This window comes from Chrysemys picta, chromosome 14 (genome assembly GCF_011386835.1).
Source record: "Chrysemys picta bellii isolate R12L10 chromosome 14, ASM1138683v2, whole genome shotgun sequence".
In the NCBI taxonomy this organism is placed as follows: Eukaryota; Metazoa; Chordata; order Testudines; family Emydidae; genus Chrysemys; species Chrysemys picta.
In genome coordinates, this window is record NC_088804.1 from 7,891,441 (window position 1) to 7,910,055 (window position 18,615).

Below are 18,615 nucleotides of genomic sequence, written 5' to 3' on the forward strand. Positions count from 1 at the left end.
TAGTTCTTGCTCCAGATCTAACCAGCCTATTACCTAAATTCTTCAAAAAGAAAGTGTATTGACGTACACTAGCCCAATCTTCCTGAGAGCTCGATTCCATGCTAAAGGGCTGAGATTCTACAGTGCAGCGATGTCCCTCTTCTTAATTTGTGTTGGCATTTGAATTTCAGAACTATTCTGATTTACAGCTTTGAACAGAGCTGGTATCTCAATGCTTTGAACTCTGTAATTGCAGGCTTTGGATGTCCTGGGGATTCTCCTTCTGTACCTTGTTTACAGACAATAACAAACACTATTTGTCTCTAGCCTCTGTTTACCAGAAGCTGGGAATGGACAACAGGGGATGGATCGTGTGATGATGCCTGTTCTGTTCATTCCCTCTGAAGCACCTGGCATTGGCCACTGTTGAAAGACAGGATACTGGACTAGCTGGACAATTGGTCTGTGCCCGTGTGGCCGTTCCTAGGTTTTTATTGTAAAACTCCATCTATGGCAGGTGCATTTGTCTCCCCTCCCCTCCACGCCCCTCGTCCTCTCTTACCAGTGACACTTCTAGCAGCACAACCTACTTGTGCCCGGTCGCTCTCTCCTTTGGCTGCCTTGAGCCAGGTACTATTTACCTCATTTATTGGGAGTCAGAGACTCTGAGGTGTGAAAACTTCTTTCAAGTATAGCCCTGACTGTGTGATCGTCAGCTTTGTTTTCTGTATCAGAGGGGTAGCCCCGTTAGTCTGGATCTGTAAAAAGCAACAGAGAGTCCTGTGGCACCTTATAGACGAACAGACGTATTGGAGCATAAGCTTTCGTGAGTGAATACCCACTTCATCAGATGCATGCGTCTGACGTGGTGGGTATTCACCCACGAAAGCTCATGCTCCAATACGTCTGTTCGTCTATAAGGTGCCACAGGACTCTCTGTCGCTTTTGTTTTCTTTGACTCACAGAAAACTCCCTGAACAAGTTGGCTTTGCTGTCTGCCAAGCAATACTGGCATTTCCCTCCTTCTTTTAACCCCACACGCCATGTGTATTTGCTGCCACCAAATTACTGGGAATTAACACAGCCTCTCAGGCCAGCCCCGTTGGTGTATATTTACTCCACTAAAATGTACAATTCTACCCCAAACATTTTGCAGATGGAAGATGGTTAGAGTCTGGTACACCACTCTAGGTTTGATTGACATTGGCCAAGTGTCTCATAGTTTTTTCTGGTCTGCACTGCAGGTTCCTCCTTTTGTCTGGGATTCATCCTTCTGGAGCCAAGGGCAATTCTTTGGAATCAGAAATGTGTGGAGCTAAGGGTGTTCTTATTTTGCTTTTGGTTGGAAGTGGGCAGAGTAATTCCTGGGGAAAAACATCCCTCCAGGACTATTTCACCTGGAAGCAGGACAGAACAAAAGACTCCACCAGAGCACAGAGCAATCCTAGATGAGACAGAGACAATGGGACCTAGTTCTGAAGGTTTAAGAGAGAGAAGAGAGGAAATTGGAAAACTTGGGGAAATATATTCACTGTCCTACCATGAACCCTTCATTCTAATGGCTGTGGGAAGGGCACCCATGTATCCCATTCCTCACAAGTACAAGCCAATAGTTATCCAACTCATCCTAAAAATGACCACCCTGTCATTAGCCCAATATCAGACAATGCATTCCATTCTGGGAGAGGGCTCTGTTAAGTCAGAATCTGATTAGGCTCCAGTCTCCTAGAGTAATAACACCTGGTTCCTATACAGTGTTTTCCATCAGAAGATCTCCAGGTGCTGTGCAAAGGAGCTCGGTGTCCTTATTCCCATGTTACAGATTCAGCAACTGAAGCACAGGGAGAGGAAGAGACTGTTAGAGCGCTTTCCCTTCACCCTCTCCCCGGGTTCTTGTCACGCAGACAGAAAGCAGAAGACCAGAAAGCAGAAGTGCCGGCAACGTGATGTTTATTGGGGTTAGTTTCAAGCAAACATATCCAGAGCAGGACCCTGCATGGGCAGCAGGGACAATGCCCTGACAGTGCCCCAAGACCCCTGCAGAAGGAAACTCCAGGTGGTGAGGAGGGTTGAGTTTTCTCCTGTGCTCAATTTGAACTGGGACCATAAAGAACATGGTTGCAACCAAAGTCCTGTAGTGGCACCAAATCTTGTATAAAGGGGGTCAAATGAGGTGTCTAAGACAAGGTTATGATTTGCTGGTTATGATTATGCTGTCTATATGTGTGTATCAATTTTGTAGTTGAAGTTATGAATATTGGCTCTATACTGTCTGTATTTCAAACTTATGCTATGCTTCTGGGAAACTTCCCAGACAAGTTGGTGTTAGCTCTGCCTAGCCTGCTTGATGGCCCATTAAGGACCATCAGCTATACAATGGACCCATTGAGAGAAGGCAAATACGCCTTGCAACTCAGCAAAGTATGCAGGGACTGGCCCATGTGACTCCAGACTCCATTTTGCTGTAATTTTCCACAGTAAGGACAAAGGTGTTCTTACACCTGGAAAAGACTATAAAAGGCTGATGCCTCTCCTCCATCTTGTCTTTAATCCTGCTTCTTACCTCTGGATGGGACTTTGCTACAAACTGAAGCTCTGAACAAAGGACTGAGGACCAATCCCAGCTGGGGATGGATTCCAGAGACTCGATTTAAACCTGCAGTTTATTTCATCACTGCTACAAGCCTGAACCGAGAACTTTGCCATTACTGTATGTAATTGATTCCATTTAACCAATTCTAACTCTCATCTATATCTTTTTACTTTTATGAATAAACCTTTAAATTTTAGATTCTAAAGAATTGGCAACAGTGTGATTTGTGGGTAAGATCTGATTTGTATATTGACCTGGGTCTGGGGCTTGGTCCTATGGGATCAGGAGAACTTTTTTTCTTTTATTGGGATATTGGTTTTCATAACCATTCGTCCCCATAACTGGGGCACTGGTGGTGATACTGGGAAACTGGAGTGTCTAAGGGAATTGCTTGTGTGACTTGTGGTTAGCCAGTGAGGTGAGACCAAAGTCCTCTTTGGCTGGCTGATTTGGTTTGCCTTAGAGGTGGAAAATCCCCAGCCTTGGGCTGTGACTGCCCTGATTTAGCAATTTGTCCTGAATTGGCACTCTCAGTTGGGTCCCGCCAGAACCGCATTGTTACAACTCACTATACCAATCATGCATTGGTTTCCTAACCACTGGGCTAAGGGATATATTGACAGAGGATCCCTCGGTTTCAGCTGTCGTATTCTGGATCAATACCAGATCATTGGAGCAGGGGACTGGGCCCTGGATTTCTCACCTCCCAGCTCAGTCCCTACCTACCAGGCTTCACAGTCACGCTCTCTGGCCCAATGAATCTTCGAGCTGTGACTCTGTGCGGGGGGAGGAATAGGGAAGGGATGCAGTGAGGTTCTGCACACTTAAAAGGAAGTGCTGCAAGACACAGCCAAGCAGAGGGACGGTTTAAGCTGTCTCCGGTCCAGGGATTGAGCGAGAGGGGAGGCTGGCAGGTCGGCACTGGAGATGGTAGGTCTAGCACCTTCTTCTACCTGGGGACGTGGCTGGCTTCACCGGCGCAGTGTTTAGGAAGGAGGGAGGCGGGCAGAGGAGCTGCTGCTCACAAGGGAGAGCTACAAGCTGGCTCCTTAGCGACAGCCCCCACCCTCTGCCCCAGACACCTCTGAGTGTGGGGACAGGGGACAGTGCCAGGAACAGAGACCCCAAATGGCCCCCAGAGCAGGTCCCTGCATGGGCAGCAGGGACGATGCCCTGACAGTGCCCCAAGACCCCTGCAGAAGGAAACTCCAGGTGGTGAGGGGGGGTTGAGTTCTCTCCTGTGCTCAACTCGCCAAGATTAATTGAAATGAGACCACCCAGCTTCAACCAGCAGAGCCCCACTGCCCAGCCCTGAGCTGTCAGGGGAACCCCCCCACACACTGCTGCCCAACCCTGAGCTGTTGGGGAGCCCCCTTCCCCCCACTGCCCAGCCCTGAGCTGTTGGGGAGCCCCCTCCCCCCCACTGCCAGCTGTCAGGGGAAACCCCCCCCCACACTGCTGCCCAGCCCTGAGCTGTCAGGGGAAACCCCCCACCACCACCACTGCCCAGCCCTGAGCTGCCATTGGAGCCCCCTCCCCCTCCACTGCTGCCCAGCCCTGAGCAGTCAGGGGAGCCCCCTCCCCGCCCACTGCCCAGCCCTGAGCTGTCGGGGAGCCCCTTCCCCCCCACCGCTGTCCAATCTTAGCAGTCAGAGGAGCCCCCGCCCCACCACCCAGCCCTGAGCTGTCAAGAGAGTCCCCCCATGCTGCCCAGCCCTGACATACCCAGGGGAGCCCCCACCCCAGCCCTGAGTGACCAGAGAGAACCCCCCCCCACTGCCCAGCTCTGAGTGGCCAGGGAGAGCCCCCTGCTGCCCAGCCCTGAGCTGAGGAGAGCCCCCCTGCACTCCCACCCAGCCCTGAGCTGCCCAGGGAGAGCCCCCCTGCCACTGCCCCGCCCTGAGTTGCCAAGGGAGCCCCCCTGCTGCCCATCTGAACTGAGGCAAGCCCCCTCATGAACCCCCAGCCCTGAGCTGCCAGGGGAGCCCCCTCTGCTGCACAGTCCTGACTTGCCATGGAGAGCCCCTCCCCCCACTGGTCAGCCCTGAATGCTCAGGGAGAACCCCCCATTGCCCAGCCCTGAGTGGCCAGGGAGAGAACCCCTCCCCACCCCACAGCCCAGCCCTGAGCCGATAAGGACAGCCCCCCCCACCCCCATGCTGTGCAATTGGGATTTCCCTCAGTCACCTGAGCTGGGAGGCTCTCTCTCCCCCAGCAAACCCATGAATATCCCCTGCACATCAGCTCGAGATCCCGACCTGGGAAGCAGAGCTAAAGGTTAAAAACCGCATGGGGGGGCTCTTCCCCGCTTTCCCCTTCCCTTCCTTTCTGCTGAGACCCGGATGAGAGGAGCAGCCAGCCCTTGCCACACCACCAGCCTAGCTTCACTGGTTCAGACCACACCCTCCTTTCCCCCAGATCTCTGGCAAGGCTGGGCTCAGCCCCTGTTGGTAAGATGCCAGAGGTAGGGTGACCAGATGACAGGAAGAAAATATCGGGACACAAGGGGGGGGGAGGGGGGGGTCACTGGCGGAGCAAAAAAAAACAAAAAACCGAGTGCTGCCGGTGTAATGACACAAACAGCTCCCTCTCCCAATTCCCTACTGTGACCCAGTGCTGCTGGCAGTCGGGGGCGGGAGCTGAGAACAGCCCAGGGCTGCGGGCAGTCAAAGGAGATTATGCACCCTTTCTTAGGTATGCATACCTTCAGCCTCTGGTTTTTAGGAGTGGGGGGGGGGAGAGAAACCAACAGAGAACAGCTGAGTGCTGCCGGCAGTCAGAGGAGAAGAAAAAAAAAAGCCAAGAACAGCTGAGTGCTGCCGGCAGCCCGGCAGAGAAAAAAAAAAAAAAAAAAAAGCGGAGTGCAGCGTCCCGACCGAAGATCAATCGGGACGCGGGACAAATGCCTAAATATCGGGACGGTCCCGATTTTATCGGGACGTCTGGTCACCCTAGCCAGAGGGTACATCTGCACTGTGCTTTACACCCACAGCAGTGCGTCTCCCAGCCCAGGTTCGCAGCGCTCACACTATGGCCCTACACACAGCTGTGTAGACATTCGGGCTGGTGCAGGATCCTGCCCTCTGAAGCCCAGGGAGAGGAGGGGCCTGCTGGCGCAGCTTGCAGCATTTCAGGTTTAGACCCAGGGATGGTTCCCATTGTTTCTAATTCTAATATAACTCTATTACACTGGAATATTGCCCCGACTGACTGAGCTGCTCAGCTGTTTATCTGATTTATGGACAAAAACTGCCTCCATCCTCTGAGCTGAACTCATGACACTGACCGACAACATCTCACACTCATACTCACGTTCTCCAGGACGTTCATTAACAACCTGTTGTGGAGATGATGTTGCTAAATCGAATCACTTGCCTTAAATTCCAACTGTTCCTTCTTCCCCTGTGGAGGCTGTCAGCTCTTCCCTCTGAGATTCTGCATTTTATCTGCATGGTAAATGGGAGCTAATCAGAGACAGTGTCTGTGTCCGCCAGGTGTGTCCAAGTGTCTGTTTCAGCTCAGTGTGTAAATATGCCTGGACCTGCCTGCTGTGAAGCACAGAGGGGTTTATGGACATGGTTTTCTGACCCCCAGGGCAGCGCCGGAGGACTCTGCTCCAGTCCAAGGGCTTGGGGATGTGGCTGGACTGTCACCCGACTCCTGTGCTTTGCTGCCATTAGCTGGGGTAAGCCTTCCTGCAGCTCTTTGATGGCCTGCCGCTGCCCCTGCCAGGGGAGAATTCACAGACCTATCCCTGGGAAAGCCCCGGGAGGGGAGTGGCATTGTTGTCGCACCATCAGTCACTCCTGGTCTAACCAGGGACATTTCACTGCCAGGCCCATTGAAACCGTTTCATTTGGGCCACATTCCCACCTGGGGGTGATTATTTAGGGACCTAAATCCTATTCCTCCTAATCTCTTCTCTTGGCTTTTGGCCCCTCCTGTATCCCAGAAAGCAGTAGAGTCCCTAGCAATTACTTGAGAAACATGGCCCCCTGAGGCTGAGGGAGCCAGGCGCTTCCACCCTAGTTACAATGGAGAGGCCTTCACATGGGCCTGCACGGCTTCCCAAGACAGCTCACAGTTCCCCAGCCAGGCCAGGGGCCGATGAACTCCTCCGTACAGGTGTGGTCCAGGCCAGCCCTCCCCTCTGCAAGTGCTTCCCTGGGCCTGCTGACTGCATTGAGAAAGTCCCAACCCCATTTCCAGCACCGGCACCAGCAGCAGTGCGAGTTTTGGTGCAGACAGAGTGCAGGGGGTTGGCACCTGTCGTGGATTAGAGGGTCTGGGCCATGCCCCAGCCTTTAAACCAGGCCCTGGGAGTAACCCCTTTAGTGTGCCAGACTTCCAAGGGCAGGCCACGTGACTATTACTGCAGGCCTGGGTCTTCGGACTCCAGCTCCCCTGTTTCTCACTTAGTGACAGGTTTCAGAGTAGCAGCCGTGTTAGTCTGTATTCGCAAAAAGAACAGGAGTACTTGTGGCACCTTAGAAATTAACAAATTTATTTGAGCATAAGCTATTGTGGGCTACAGCCCACTTCATCAGATGCATAGAATGGAACATATAGTAAGAAGATATATATACATACAGAGAACATGAAAAGTTGGGAGTTGCCCTACCAATTCTAAGAGGCTAATTAATTTTTTACAATGTGGTAGGCGTGTCGGGACAATGCCACGTCTGGTTTCCGCCTTAGGGCTCTGAACCGCCGACGGGCATGCTCAGGTGTTAGCCCCATTCTAATTCTGGCCTTTTGTTTAAAATGTTCGTAGTCGTTCATGTGTTCTTTAGGCATTTCATCTGCCACCTCTGCTACAGCCTGGAATGGAACCCACAATTCCTGAGGTCTCTGCTGTCAGCAAATAGCTGTGAAATCCCCTGGCAAAATGTGTGTCTCATCTCCCTCTAGTGCTGGCCCACAGGGAGTATGACAACCTGCTACTGCTATTGGCTCCTCCATTCGCTCAAGTGGCAGAGGTCGGTGCACGGGATCTCAGGATTTTAACCCTGCTGATGATCCATATTGGTGTCACTATGATGCCACGTGATGGGTCTTCTGTTTTTTACAGTTTGCTTTTTAAAAAACGTAGAAAGTTAGACACCCCCCCCTCCAAACCTACTTTAAAGGAACACTGTTAACGTTTCAAAGTCAAGCACTGATACCCTAGGGAATGCCAGAGCCCTTGCCTCGCTGAGTGCACAGGATGGACCTACGCTAGGGAATGAACGCAGGTTGTACACTGAGAAAAGCTGTTGTCTGTAGGAGCCCTACCCCATCTGTTGCAGGAGCTGGACGGTGTGATGAATGAGGCGGGGGGTGCAAGAAGAGAAAGGATGGTTTCAAGGGTAAGGCTGTTGACTGCCGCCTGGAGAATTGGATTCTATCCCTGCCTCTGCCCCAGAGTTGCCATGTGGTGCTGGGCAAGTCACTTAAACCAAACTTTTCCCGGGTGGCCACTGAATGTGTGTTCCTCACTTTCTGGGTGCTCAAATGGAGACCCTGGGGTCTGATTTGCAGAAGTGCTGAGCGCTCACAGCTGCAACTGAAGTCAAGGAGAGCAGTGCTCTGAACATAGTCCTTTAGAATGCTCAATACTACAGAAAATCAGGTCCTCGGGGTCTCAAATGCACATACACAATGTATATCCGCGGGTGCTATAAAGCGGATCTCCACAGATTCGCGGGGCTCTAGTGACAGCGAGTGAGACCCACAGGGCCATGGCCAACAACTGGGCCAGGAACCGCAGCGGCGAAAGAAGCAGCATGTCGGGCTGTCATCGCAGGAGCCAGAACCCAGCCCAGGCAGCTCCTCCGGCATGGCTGTACCTCCGCCAGCCCTGCCAGCGGGGCGGGCACTAGACTGACTGGCAGCTGTCTCTGGTCACACTAGTGTGTGCAAGCGGTGTCTCCTGACCGGGAGCATGTGCGCCTGTCTCACTCGTTGTCACTAGAGCCCTGCATGTCTGCGGTATCTGCTTTAGATCCATGGATATCCGCATCTATGGAGATAATTATGTGTCCGCGCAGGGCTCTACTCAAATGGGACACCCAAAATTACTTCCGGCCTTAATCTCTCTCGTCCAGCTCCTCAAAGGTATTTAGGCACCTAACTTGCAATAAAGTCAATGGCTGTTAGGTGCCTAAATACCTTTGAGAACCAGTGCCTCTATGCCTCTGTTCCCATCTGTGAAATGGGGCTAATACCGCCCTCTCATCTCCCAGGGCTGTTGTGAGTATAAACTCATTCATGTCTGTGAAGCACTCAGATACTGGCATGATGAGCGCTATAGAAAAGCCTTTGGGGAAATGAATAATTCTGTTTTCAGAGCAGGGTTTGTATAGTGTGCAGTAAATAAGGCTGGGGCGGGGGGAGGAGCAGTCACACATTGACCAGTGAGGAGAAAACACACTATTGAATAGCTCCTCATTCAGTGAGCACTGTCCATCCTCTGCACCGAGGGAAGCAGTGAGGACCTATAGAAAAATAGTACATTATCATGCCATTAAAGACTATACCATTGTGCATGCGCACAAGGGGGCTGAACTCAGTTACATGGGCAACCTTAATTGTGGCATTTCCTAACGTTTGAGCGCTTGACTTTGCAACCTAAATAATGTTCTTTTAATGCAGTTCCTTTGTGTGTGATATAAGATATAGTCTGGTGTCACCCATCGATAGTCAACTCATAGCTCTGTCACTGACTGTCACACAACTTTGCCTGTTTTTACTCTTTCCAACAGTGCTAGTGACTCAGGTGGAAGTGGGAGCCTGGAGCTACCATTATGGTAACAAATCTGATTACTCCTGGGAGCTGGCCAGAAACTTTTGCAGGTCATTCTACACTGACCTCGTAGCAATCCAGAACCAGGGGGAAATTGCTTATCTCAACAGTGTCTTACCCCACCATAGAGCATACTACTGGATTGGGCTACGAAAAATAAACAATGTCTGGACGTGGGTTGGCACCAACAAGGCCCTGACGAAGGAGGCTGAGAACTGGGCTAACAAGGAACCCAACAATAAAGGGAAAAACCAAGACTGTGTGGAGATTTACATAAAGAGGGATCGTGATGCTGGAAGATGGAATGATGAGAACTGCCAAAAGAAAAAGAGGGCGCTGTGTTACCAAGGTAACCACCCCACCACTGCCTTTCTCTCTGGATGTGTGGGTCTGTCTAACACGTGTAGGGCTGGGGAGAGTTGCTGGATTGACAGCTCTGGAGAAATAAGTCCCTAATTGTTCATAGAAGAGTGTCAATGGCCCGGCCGCCTCCCATGCCCCCTCGTGGTCTGAGGTTGCTCCGCAAGCCACTCTCGCCTCGCCTGGCTGGAGTCTTTCCCTACTGCCTGGAGTCTGTTCTCCCTGGCTCTCAGCCTTCTTCAGCCCTCTGGCTCGGGCTTCCTTCCAGGCCCAAACCCTGCCCCCGGTGAAGGGTTTCCTGCAGAAGCCTCCTGGCTTGTCTCTCCCTGAGCATCCCCCTTCTCTGAAGCTTCCTGCCACTTGTCCAGGGACATCAGCTGACCCCTGCTCAGCTGTGCCTACCTGGTAACTAGGGTTGGCTGGCCCCAGGCCTCTAGCCCTTAAAGGGCCAGACACACGGTTACAAAGAGGTACTGTCTGGGCAGAGGAACATCACCCACCCACCTACCTAGAGTGCCTCAACCCTCATGTGCAGGGTCAGTCGGTCTCCATGGCCCACCGAGTCCTGACTTCTCTACGGAGACAGCCACCAAGGGCCTGGTTAGTGCTAGCTGGTGTGAGGCGTTAGTGATATTGTCCCGTGGCCGGCAGCACAGATCTGCACCCGCTTTGCATGTTAGCTGCTGTGTGTAACACCTGTGCCTGGGAGCACTCACTGCTCTCTGTGCCTCGCTGGTTCCTTTGGCTGGGGAGTTAAAGTCCTGCCTTCCACGTTCTCCCTCACAAATGGGCCACGCAGACGGGAGCTGAGCCTGGGCTCTCAATGAGTCTTGCTTTGATCCCTACATTCATCTCATCACAAAGTCCCGTTGTAAATTGACATGCCAGGCGCTTGGTTCCAGGAGCACCTGTTCTGAGCCCTGGGGAGATGCATGGAGTCTCCTTGCCAAAGAGTTACTACCCTCTTCGGAGTGCAATCAGTGCGGGGCGGTGGAGGGGGACAGGGAAGTCAAAGCACAGCCTGATAGCCAAACGTGGCACACGCTGCCCTCTGATCAATGCCTGGGTGTGTCCCCTGCATGCCCAGCATGCAACGCTCCATCTCAATCCAGCGGGCAGCCTACCCGTCCAGGTCAGCGCTGTCCACAGGCAGCGCCTCTGGGTCCACGAGCAGTGTGACCATCTGTGCAAAGCAGCCACTGCCTCCAAGCTTCTGGCAAGGTGCCAATGCCACCTGGCTGGGCAAAGCTTGGGTGCCCAGGATGGTATCTAGGCCCCGAGTGCTCTTGCAGGGCCGGAGCCAAGGCCTTTGAAAGCAGGTTTTTAACCCATGACTTTAACAGGCTCTGACAGAATCCCGCAGTGAAGAAATGCAGCAGGGATGGAGTGCAGTATCCAGGCAGTGGGGTGGGGTCTGCTTGGGCGCTAAGGAGTTGTTAGGGTGGATCCTAACCCAGCTGTATCTCTGCAGCGTTTTGCCAGCGTTCCTCCTGCAGCCAGCGTGGCGAGTGCGTGGAGACCATCGGGAACTACACCTGTGATTGCTACCCTGGTTTCTCCGGGCCTGAGTGTGAACACGGTAAGGGCAGTCGAACAGGGGCACTAGGGGAGGGAGCCCCGCTGCAGGGCCTGCTACAGTCACTGCATTTACTTTCTGGAGGGTCCCAACTCCCCCTGAGGGCATACCTGGCTCTGTAGAGGGTCGTTGGGGAAGAAGGCCTCTGTCAGGACTTGCAGCTCCTCTGTGCTCGGGTCTGTAAATGGCCCTGGCAGTCCTGGACAGCCCTCGGCTCCCTCAGGGTCTGCAGCAGCCTCCCAGCTCTGTGGGTTTCTTGTCTTGGGTTGGCTGTAGGGTTCCATTGTTGAAGCTGATGGTGGTGTCCAGGAAGTTGATGCTAGTGTGGGAGTGTTCCCCAGAGAGTTTAATGGCTGGGTGGGTGGTGGTTGAAGTTGTGATGGAAATCTGTGTGGGAGTTTAAGCGTTGCATTTTGCTGCGGTTCTGGGAGTACGTCTCCCAGACCCGAGGAAGAGCTCGATGGAGCGAAAGCTCGTCTCTCTCACCAACAGAAGTTGGTCCAATAATAGCTATTCCCTCACCCACCTTGTCTCTCTAATATCCTGGGACTGACACAGCTACAGTGCACTCAGCGTGATGGCATTTCTCTTGGTCTGTGACACAATAATTTGAAACACCGCAGCCCATCAATTCCAACATTGGGGAGGATGGAGGACCTGGTCTGGGGATAATGCTGGAATGAGGATACAGCCAAAGCCCCGAGCATGCAGGGAGAATGGGGGACCCTGGAATGGTGGAAAGGGAGAGAATTAGGGCACAGAATGCTCCTGGCTTGGGGCAGAATTGGGGACTGTGGCATGGAGGGGTGTGTGTGGAAGAAATGGGGGAGACGCAGAGCTCCTGGCAAAAGGGTGGGGGCTAGGGAGTCCCTGAAATAGAGTGGGGTGGGAGGGTGGCACCCAGGGACCTTGTGGGGGACAGAGGGATGCAAAGAGTCCCTGGTGCGTGCAATGTGCTTGACTTGACTTACAGAAGTAACAAAACATGGGCATCTCTCTAGTTTAGCCCCCGAAGAGTCCAACCCAAACCCACAAAGGGCCGAGCAGAGTCAGGATAAAGTTGTATGCTCAGTAATAGGTTGTTATTGAATGTTTGCTTTGCAATAGTGCTTAGAGGCCTCAACCAACATGTGGGGCCGACTGTGCTAGGCCCTGTACACTAGAGCGGTTTCAGTTTGTGAGAAGTTTCATTGTTTCACAACTGGCTTCATTCCAAACCAAGACGGATCAGGACTGCACCCGGGCCAGGGACCCGAGGACTTCCAGAGTCCCAGAGGCCAGTTACAAGTAGAGCAGCCTGGGGAGTCACTGGCCCAGGACTCTAGAGGCCCTGGGATCTCCAGCCCGGGGCAGTCTGCATGGCGGAGCGACCCCAGAGCTGCACCCCTGGGAGCTGGTCCTGGAACTTCCAGGCTTCCAGCTCCATGACACGGACACTGGAAGCGCCAAGAGCCCTGGCTCGAGCAGGGAGCCTAGCAGACAACAAGAGCCCCTAGAGACCTGGCTCTGCCACAGCATGGGGAGCCCACCCGCCCCGAGACTCGACTCCCGACTCCCCGAGCTGGGGCTCGCGGGACAGAAGAACATAAGAACGGCCAGACTGGGTCAGACCAAAGGTCCATCTAGCCCAGTGTCCTGTCTTCTGACAGTGGCCAGTGCCAGGTGCCCCAGAGGGAATGAACAGAACAGGCATCATCCAGTGATCCATCCCCTGTCGCTCATTCCCAGCCTCTGGCATCCCCATCCCCGCCCATCCTGGCTAATAGCCATTGATGGACCATCCTCCAGGCATTTATCTGGTTCTTTTTTGAACCCTGTGGATCTTGGAACACCAACAAAAACCACTGTGTGTTTTGATGAAAGTGGAGTCAAATCTGTAGTAGATTTGGTGAATCAGTTCTCGTCAGTGCATTGGCATTTTCAGTCTAAGCTAAGTTTTGCCAGAACATTTGCAATCAGCTCTACTGTACATGGACATAGTGCGAGAGCCCCTGAGCCAAAGAATTTACACTCTAACAGACAAGACAGACAAAAGGGGGGGAGAACGGGCAGATGTACTAACAGTAGATTGGGAAGTGAGACAGAGATTAAAGGACTAGATCCACACAGGGCTTTACGCCCTTAAATCCAACATCTGGGGGCCATGGAGATCCTCAAAACCACTGCTCAGCTGCCGCCTGGCCCTAGAGCTGCTGAAGTTTCCACCAGTAAAACCAGCGCTAAAGACTTGCTGACACTCTCTCGCTATGCTGTAAGCACAGGCCTGTCCAGAATAATGGTTGCACCCCAATCCTCACACCCCTGCCATTGCCAGCAGAAGTGCATCACTTCTCAGAACTGCCCATTCCACGTCCTTCAGGGAATCCCATTTTTCTGTAACAAAGGAGAATTGGCCGCCCTCTCTCTTGCCCTGCATTGGGCTGGTGGAGGGAAATAGGTCTCAAGAAGGGTTTGAATGTAAGGAATTTGGCAGGCGTGTCAGGCGTACACAAGGTTCGGGTAAGATGTCACATTGCTGGAGGGGGTTTGTCTAGACTGAAGCTTCTGGGGTTACCTGCTCACTAAACAGAGCAGAAAAGTCTTGACATGCACAATACAGCTCTATATGGGGCCAAACGAAAGAACATCCGTTTAAACTCTTAACAAGCAGGGGAAACTAAATAGCAGGACTGGAGAGATTCATTTTGTACATCTGCCCTTGTCTGCTGGCACATTGAACTATTTCTCAATGAAGGTGCCATCATCTGTGTTTCTCTTTCTGCAGAAATTACCGACCTGATGGTGAATCAAACCCCAACCAGTGTCAGTGATTTCGAAGGCTCAGAACTTACCATGAATTGTACATTCAAGACAGTCAATAATCACAGCACCATGTATGTGCGATGGTATAACTATGGGACGGAGGCACTAAAGACAGAGCTGGTGAATGACAGCGATGTGATCACAACCCTGCATTTGGACAATGGGTTTGCCTCTCTCACTTTGAAGAATGCGAATTCATCTAATACAGGAACCTACGTGTGTGAGGTGGGGATCACAGCAAGGAACCTGTCTGTGTCAGGAGCCGGAACCCAGGTGACCATCAGTAAGTGTCAGCAGTCTCCTATGTGCTTCCTACTATGAGACCCAGATACTGTCTTTTCCCCACAGAGCGACGGAGCGGGAGCAGGGAAAGCCGTGCTGAGAGCAGTGCTTAATCTGTGCCAGGGCTTGCCAGGCCTGGCAATCCATAGCCCGGCCCTCCTGGGCTTGCGGCATCAGTTATGAATGTAAAAAACAATTGCTTGAGCCCTGGCACCTCTTTCACTACAAGTGAAGCCCGGCCTGAGAGACAGAGCCAGGGACAAACACGGGCCAGGAGTCCTTTAAGCTGCTCTAAATTATGCCCAGCTCTGAGCTTCTTTATGACAGCGCCCAAAGACTGGGCCGGGCCGGGCCGGGCATAAAGGCGTCTGGAGCAACACTCGGTGCACCCGAGAATCTGTTCCTCTTTTCTACATCGGTTCTTTTACTGCCCTTTTCATCCTAGTATCTGAGGCCCAGATTTGCAAAGGTATTTAGGCACTGCTCCACTCAGCCCTGGAAGGCCTAAGTGACTTAGGAGCCTCTCTCATTGGAAGTCAATGGGGCACTAAGTCCCTTTTGAAAATGAAATGGAGGCTGCTAAGTCACGTAGACTTTGCTCCACTCAGCACTGCAATGCGTAAATACCTTTAAAAAATCTTGGGCTTGAGCAGCTTCCAGCCATGCATCAAGCAATGTGACTAACATCTGCCAGGTGTGGTCCATTCTCTCTCTCATCCTCTCCCAAGAGGGGGAATTGTGTGTGCAGTGGAGCATTTAGAGTAGGGTTTTTTTTTTAATGCATTTAACTGACACCCACAGCTGAACCTGATGCTTGTGTAAATACACACGTTCAGCAGTTGTCAACAGAATTACTGTTTTGTGGAGGTGGTGAAGGTTCTAGTTAGTGCTGCAATCCGGTGCCAGTTCCAAGCATCAGGAAGCAGTGTGGCATTTCAGCACTGCTGCGTGCTGACAGGGGTAAATGCTGATTTTGTAATGGCGACCACTGGCAAGGAGCTTTAGATAATTTGTACATTCCGAATCCCCCTGTTATTCTATTGTTATGTTAAGAGATACAAACCTTGTAGGGTTTCTGGTTTCCTTCCTCCCCTACTGAGCCAGTCCCTGTCCAGTTACAGATCCATCCCGCTAGCCTAGGTATGGAGTCCTGTTTATCCTTTGGATTGGCAGGTGCAGAGTTAATGAAGCCATTTCCCCTTGGGATCAGGGGAATTGGGAGAGTTTTTGTGAGTCTAGGGTGGAAACTATTGATGGGGTCAGTTAGGGGAGCATTGCTCTCGGTAAGGGCTCTGGCCAGGTCTCTAGTGTCTTGGTCTGCTAGGGATTTCCTACTCCTGCGTCAGAGTCAGCGTGCTGGCTGGCCTCATGGGAAGGTTCCCCTAGGCAGAGGGCTGAACCCAGCCTGGTGACCCCACAGGTCCCAGCAGCTGGCATATGAAGAGGAACTTGCTGGCAAAAAGGGAGGCCCAGGAAACTGCCTGTGACACAGAAGGGGATGGGAAATTAAGGGCGGGGGGAGAAACAGTTTTTACATCTTTAAACTGTCTCTGCCGTCCCTTTATTTATCCATCAGTCTCTGTCCCTCCTTTAGAGGCAAATCTGTCCCTCTCTGTCCCTGCATCCCACACTGACAGGTTTTTCTTGATTTCAGATAAAGGGAGTGTGACGGGTTGGGTCACAGAAAATCCCTCAAGGCTGTCACTAGATGTGCTGGGATACCACTGAGAAGAACCACCCTCCCTCCCCCGCCAGACCTGGTTTCCCTCCACTCCTGTATTGCTGAGTTAGACACACCAGTCGGCTCCAGCACAGACCAAGAGGTTGGGCCATGCCTCCCTGCAGTTCACAGAAACTAAGATTCACTTAACCCAGGGGTTCTCAGTTAACAGGGACTTTCCCAACATCTAGTATTCAGTCTTTCTAGGAGCCTAAACCCCAAATAAATCTGTTTTACTCTGTATAAAGCTTATACAGGGTAAACTCATAAATTGTCTGCCCTCTATAAACAAAAGTGATTTTATTCAGTATAAAAAGTAGGATGTAAGTGGTTCCAAGTAATAACAGACAGAACAAAGTAAGTCACCAAGTAAAATAAAGCAAAACACGCAAGTCTAAGCCTAATACAGTAGGAAACTGAATACAGGTAAATCTCACCCTCAGAGATGGCCCAATAAGCTTCTTTCACAGACTAGACTCCTTCCTAGTCTGGGCCCAATCCTTTTGAAACCAACGCTATGGCTTATGGCCTGGGTCCAGCAATCACTCACACCCCTGTAGTTACAGTCCTTTGTTCCAATTTCTTTCAAGGATCTCTTCGGGGTGGAGAGGCCATCTCTTGAGCCAGCTGAAGACTAAATGGAGGGGTTTCCAAAGCCTTTTATATTCTCTCTCTTGTGGGCGGAAACCCCTTTGTTCTTCTGTGCAAAATCACAGCATCAAGATGGAGTTTGTAGCCACCTGAGCAAGTCACATGTCCATGAATGATTCAGCTTTTTGCAGGCCGACACCATTGTTTACATCATAGTTTGAACATTCCCAGGAAAGCTCAGATGTGGATTGGCGTCTCCCAAAGTCCATTGTCACTTAAGTGTTTCTTGATTGGGCACTCACTCAGAATAGTTCTTTCTCAAGAAGCTGATCAAATACTTCACTGATGCTACTTAGAATCAAACACATGGAGATAGAAGTACATAGCCAATATTCATAACTTCAAATACAAAAATGATACACACATACAGACAGCATAATCATAACCAGTAAGTTACAACCTTTCCATAGACACCTTACTTGACCTCCTTTGTACAAGATTTGGTGCAACTATAGGACCTTGGTTGCAACAATGATCTATACGAACACAGTTCATGTCAATAACATCACAGGGAGCAATGCCTCACACGTTGTTTTCGTCATCCGGATTGTTCTCGGGGCCCTTGTTATAATCTTGGCGGTGATGATTGTTGCGGAGTGTGTGATTTCAGAGAAGAGGGGTGAGAGAAATGTCTTCAGTGCAGTCACTGTGCAGAATCAGCCACAGAGCTTGAGTTACACATGAGGTCCTTCTGCCTTTTCCTTCTGGGCAACTTCCCAGTCCCAGTGCGTTGAAATTGAAAAGCTGTTTCAGACCCGGCTGGGACTGTTTCCTTGGCCTGTCTGTGCTGGTTTCTGTCTAACATTAAATCTGGGTATCTCAGAACTAGAAGCACAGAGTTTAGGTCTCCATCTTGTAAATGTTCCTGAAGGCCTTTACCGCTCAGGTCTCCCTTTCACAGCACCGATGATCTTTTCCTGTCGCTGCGTCTGTCCAACGTTCCCTGTTTATTTCTGGCTGGCTGGCACGCACGGAGCTAATGCAACCACTTGGACAAGTGTGATGCACGTACTGCAGGAGTATTCTTTAGGTTCTAACTTACTGAGTCCGATTTTTTCCACAGCTCCTGTCAATCAGACAAGATGAGGATCAGCTGTTATAGCGTACCCTTGGAGATGGAGCTCTCAGACACCTGTTACCCAGGCATTCCCCCCAACACCATGTTGACCATCCTGCCTGCCAGATTCTGCACCTGCAAATAAACCTTGAACTGAACGGAAGGGAGGGGAGGGGATGCTGGATAATTGGAAGGGAGTTCACAGGTGTTCAGAATAAAAAGACTCCTCTCTGACACCCTTTTTTGAGGCAGCAGAACCCGGTGATTGCTGATGGCTTAGGCAGTCTCAGTGGCATCCGACCCATAGGAAAATATGAGACAAACATTTCTGTCACCTAAAGATTCCCCATTGTGCTACCTAGCAATCACTTTAAAGCAGGGGAGCAGAAACTATGGCCCGCGGGCCGGATCCGACCCGTCAGGGCTTTCAATCCGGCCCGCAGGATTGCCAGCCCCATCGCGCAGCAGGGCTAAGGCAGGTTCCCTACCTGCCCTGGCCCTGCGCCGGTCCCGGAAGCAGACGGCATCACTGCGCTGCAGCCCATGGGCGGGGAGGGGGCAGAGGGCTCTGTGCGCTGCCCTCGCTTGCAGACACCGCCCAAAGACACCGGGGAACCACGGCCAATGGGAGCTTCGTGGGTCGTACCCACAGGCAAGGGCAGCACGTGGCGGAGTCGCCTGCCCCACCCCACCCCCAGGAGCCACTGCCAGACATGCCGGCTGCTGCCGGGAGCGGCACAGGGCCAGGGCAGGCAGGGAGCCTGCCTTAGCCCCGCTGCGCACTGCTTCCGCACCGGGCCAGAACCCACAT

At 51.9% G+C, this 18,615-nt stretch overlaps 1 protein-coding gene across 1 annotated transcript; it reads left to right on the top strand.

Annotated features, from left to right (window-relative positions):
* The first annotated feature begins 1,792 nt into the window (after positions 1-1,792).
* LOC135975699 (L-selectin-like) lies at positions 1,793-18,045 on the top strand. Its single transcript, XM_065567740.1, has 6 exons — positions 1,793-1,922; positions 3,386-3,502; positions 9,316-9,705; positions 11,188-11,295; positions 14,057-14,377; positions 17,811-18,045. Exons 1-6 carry the CDS (start codon positions 1,793-1,795, stop codon positions 17,831-17,833), a joined length of 1,089 nt encoding a protein of 362 aa, XP_065423812.1. The 3' UTR covers positions 17,834-18,045.
* Positions 18,046-18,615: the final 570 nt, after the last annotated feature.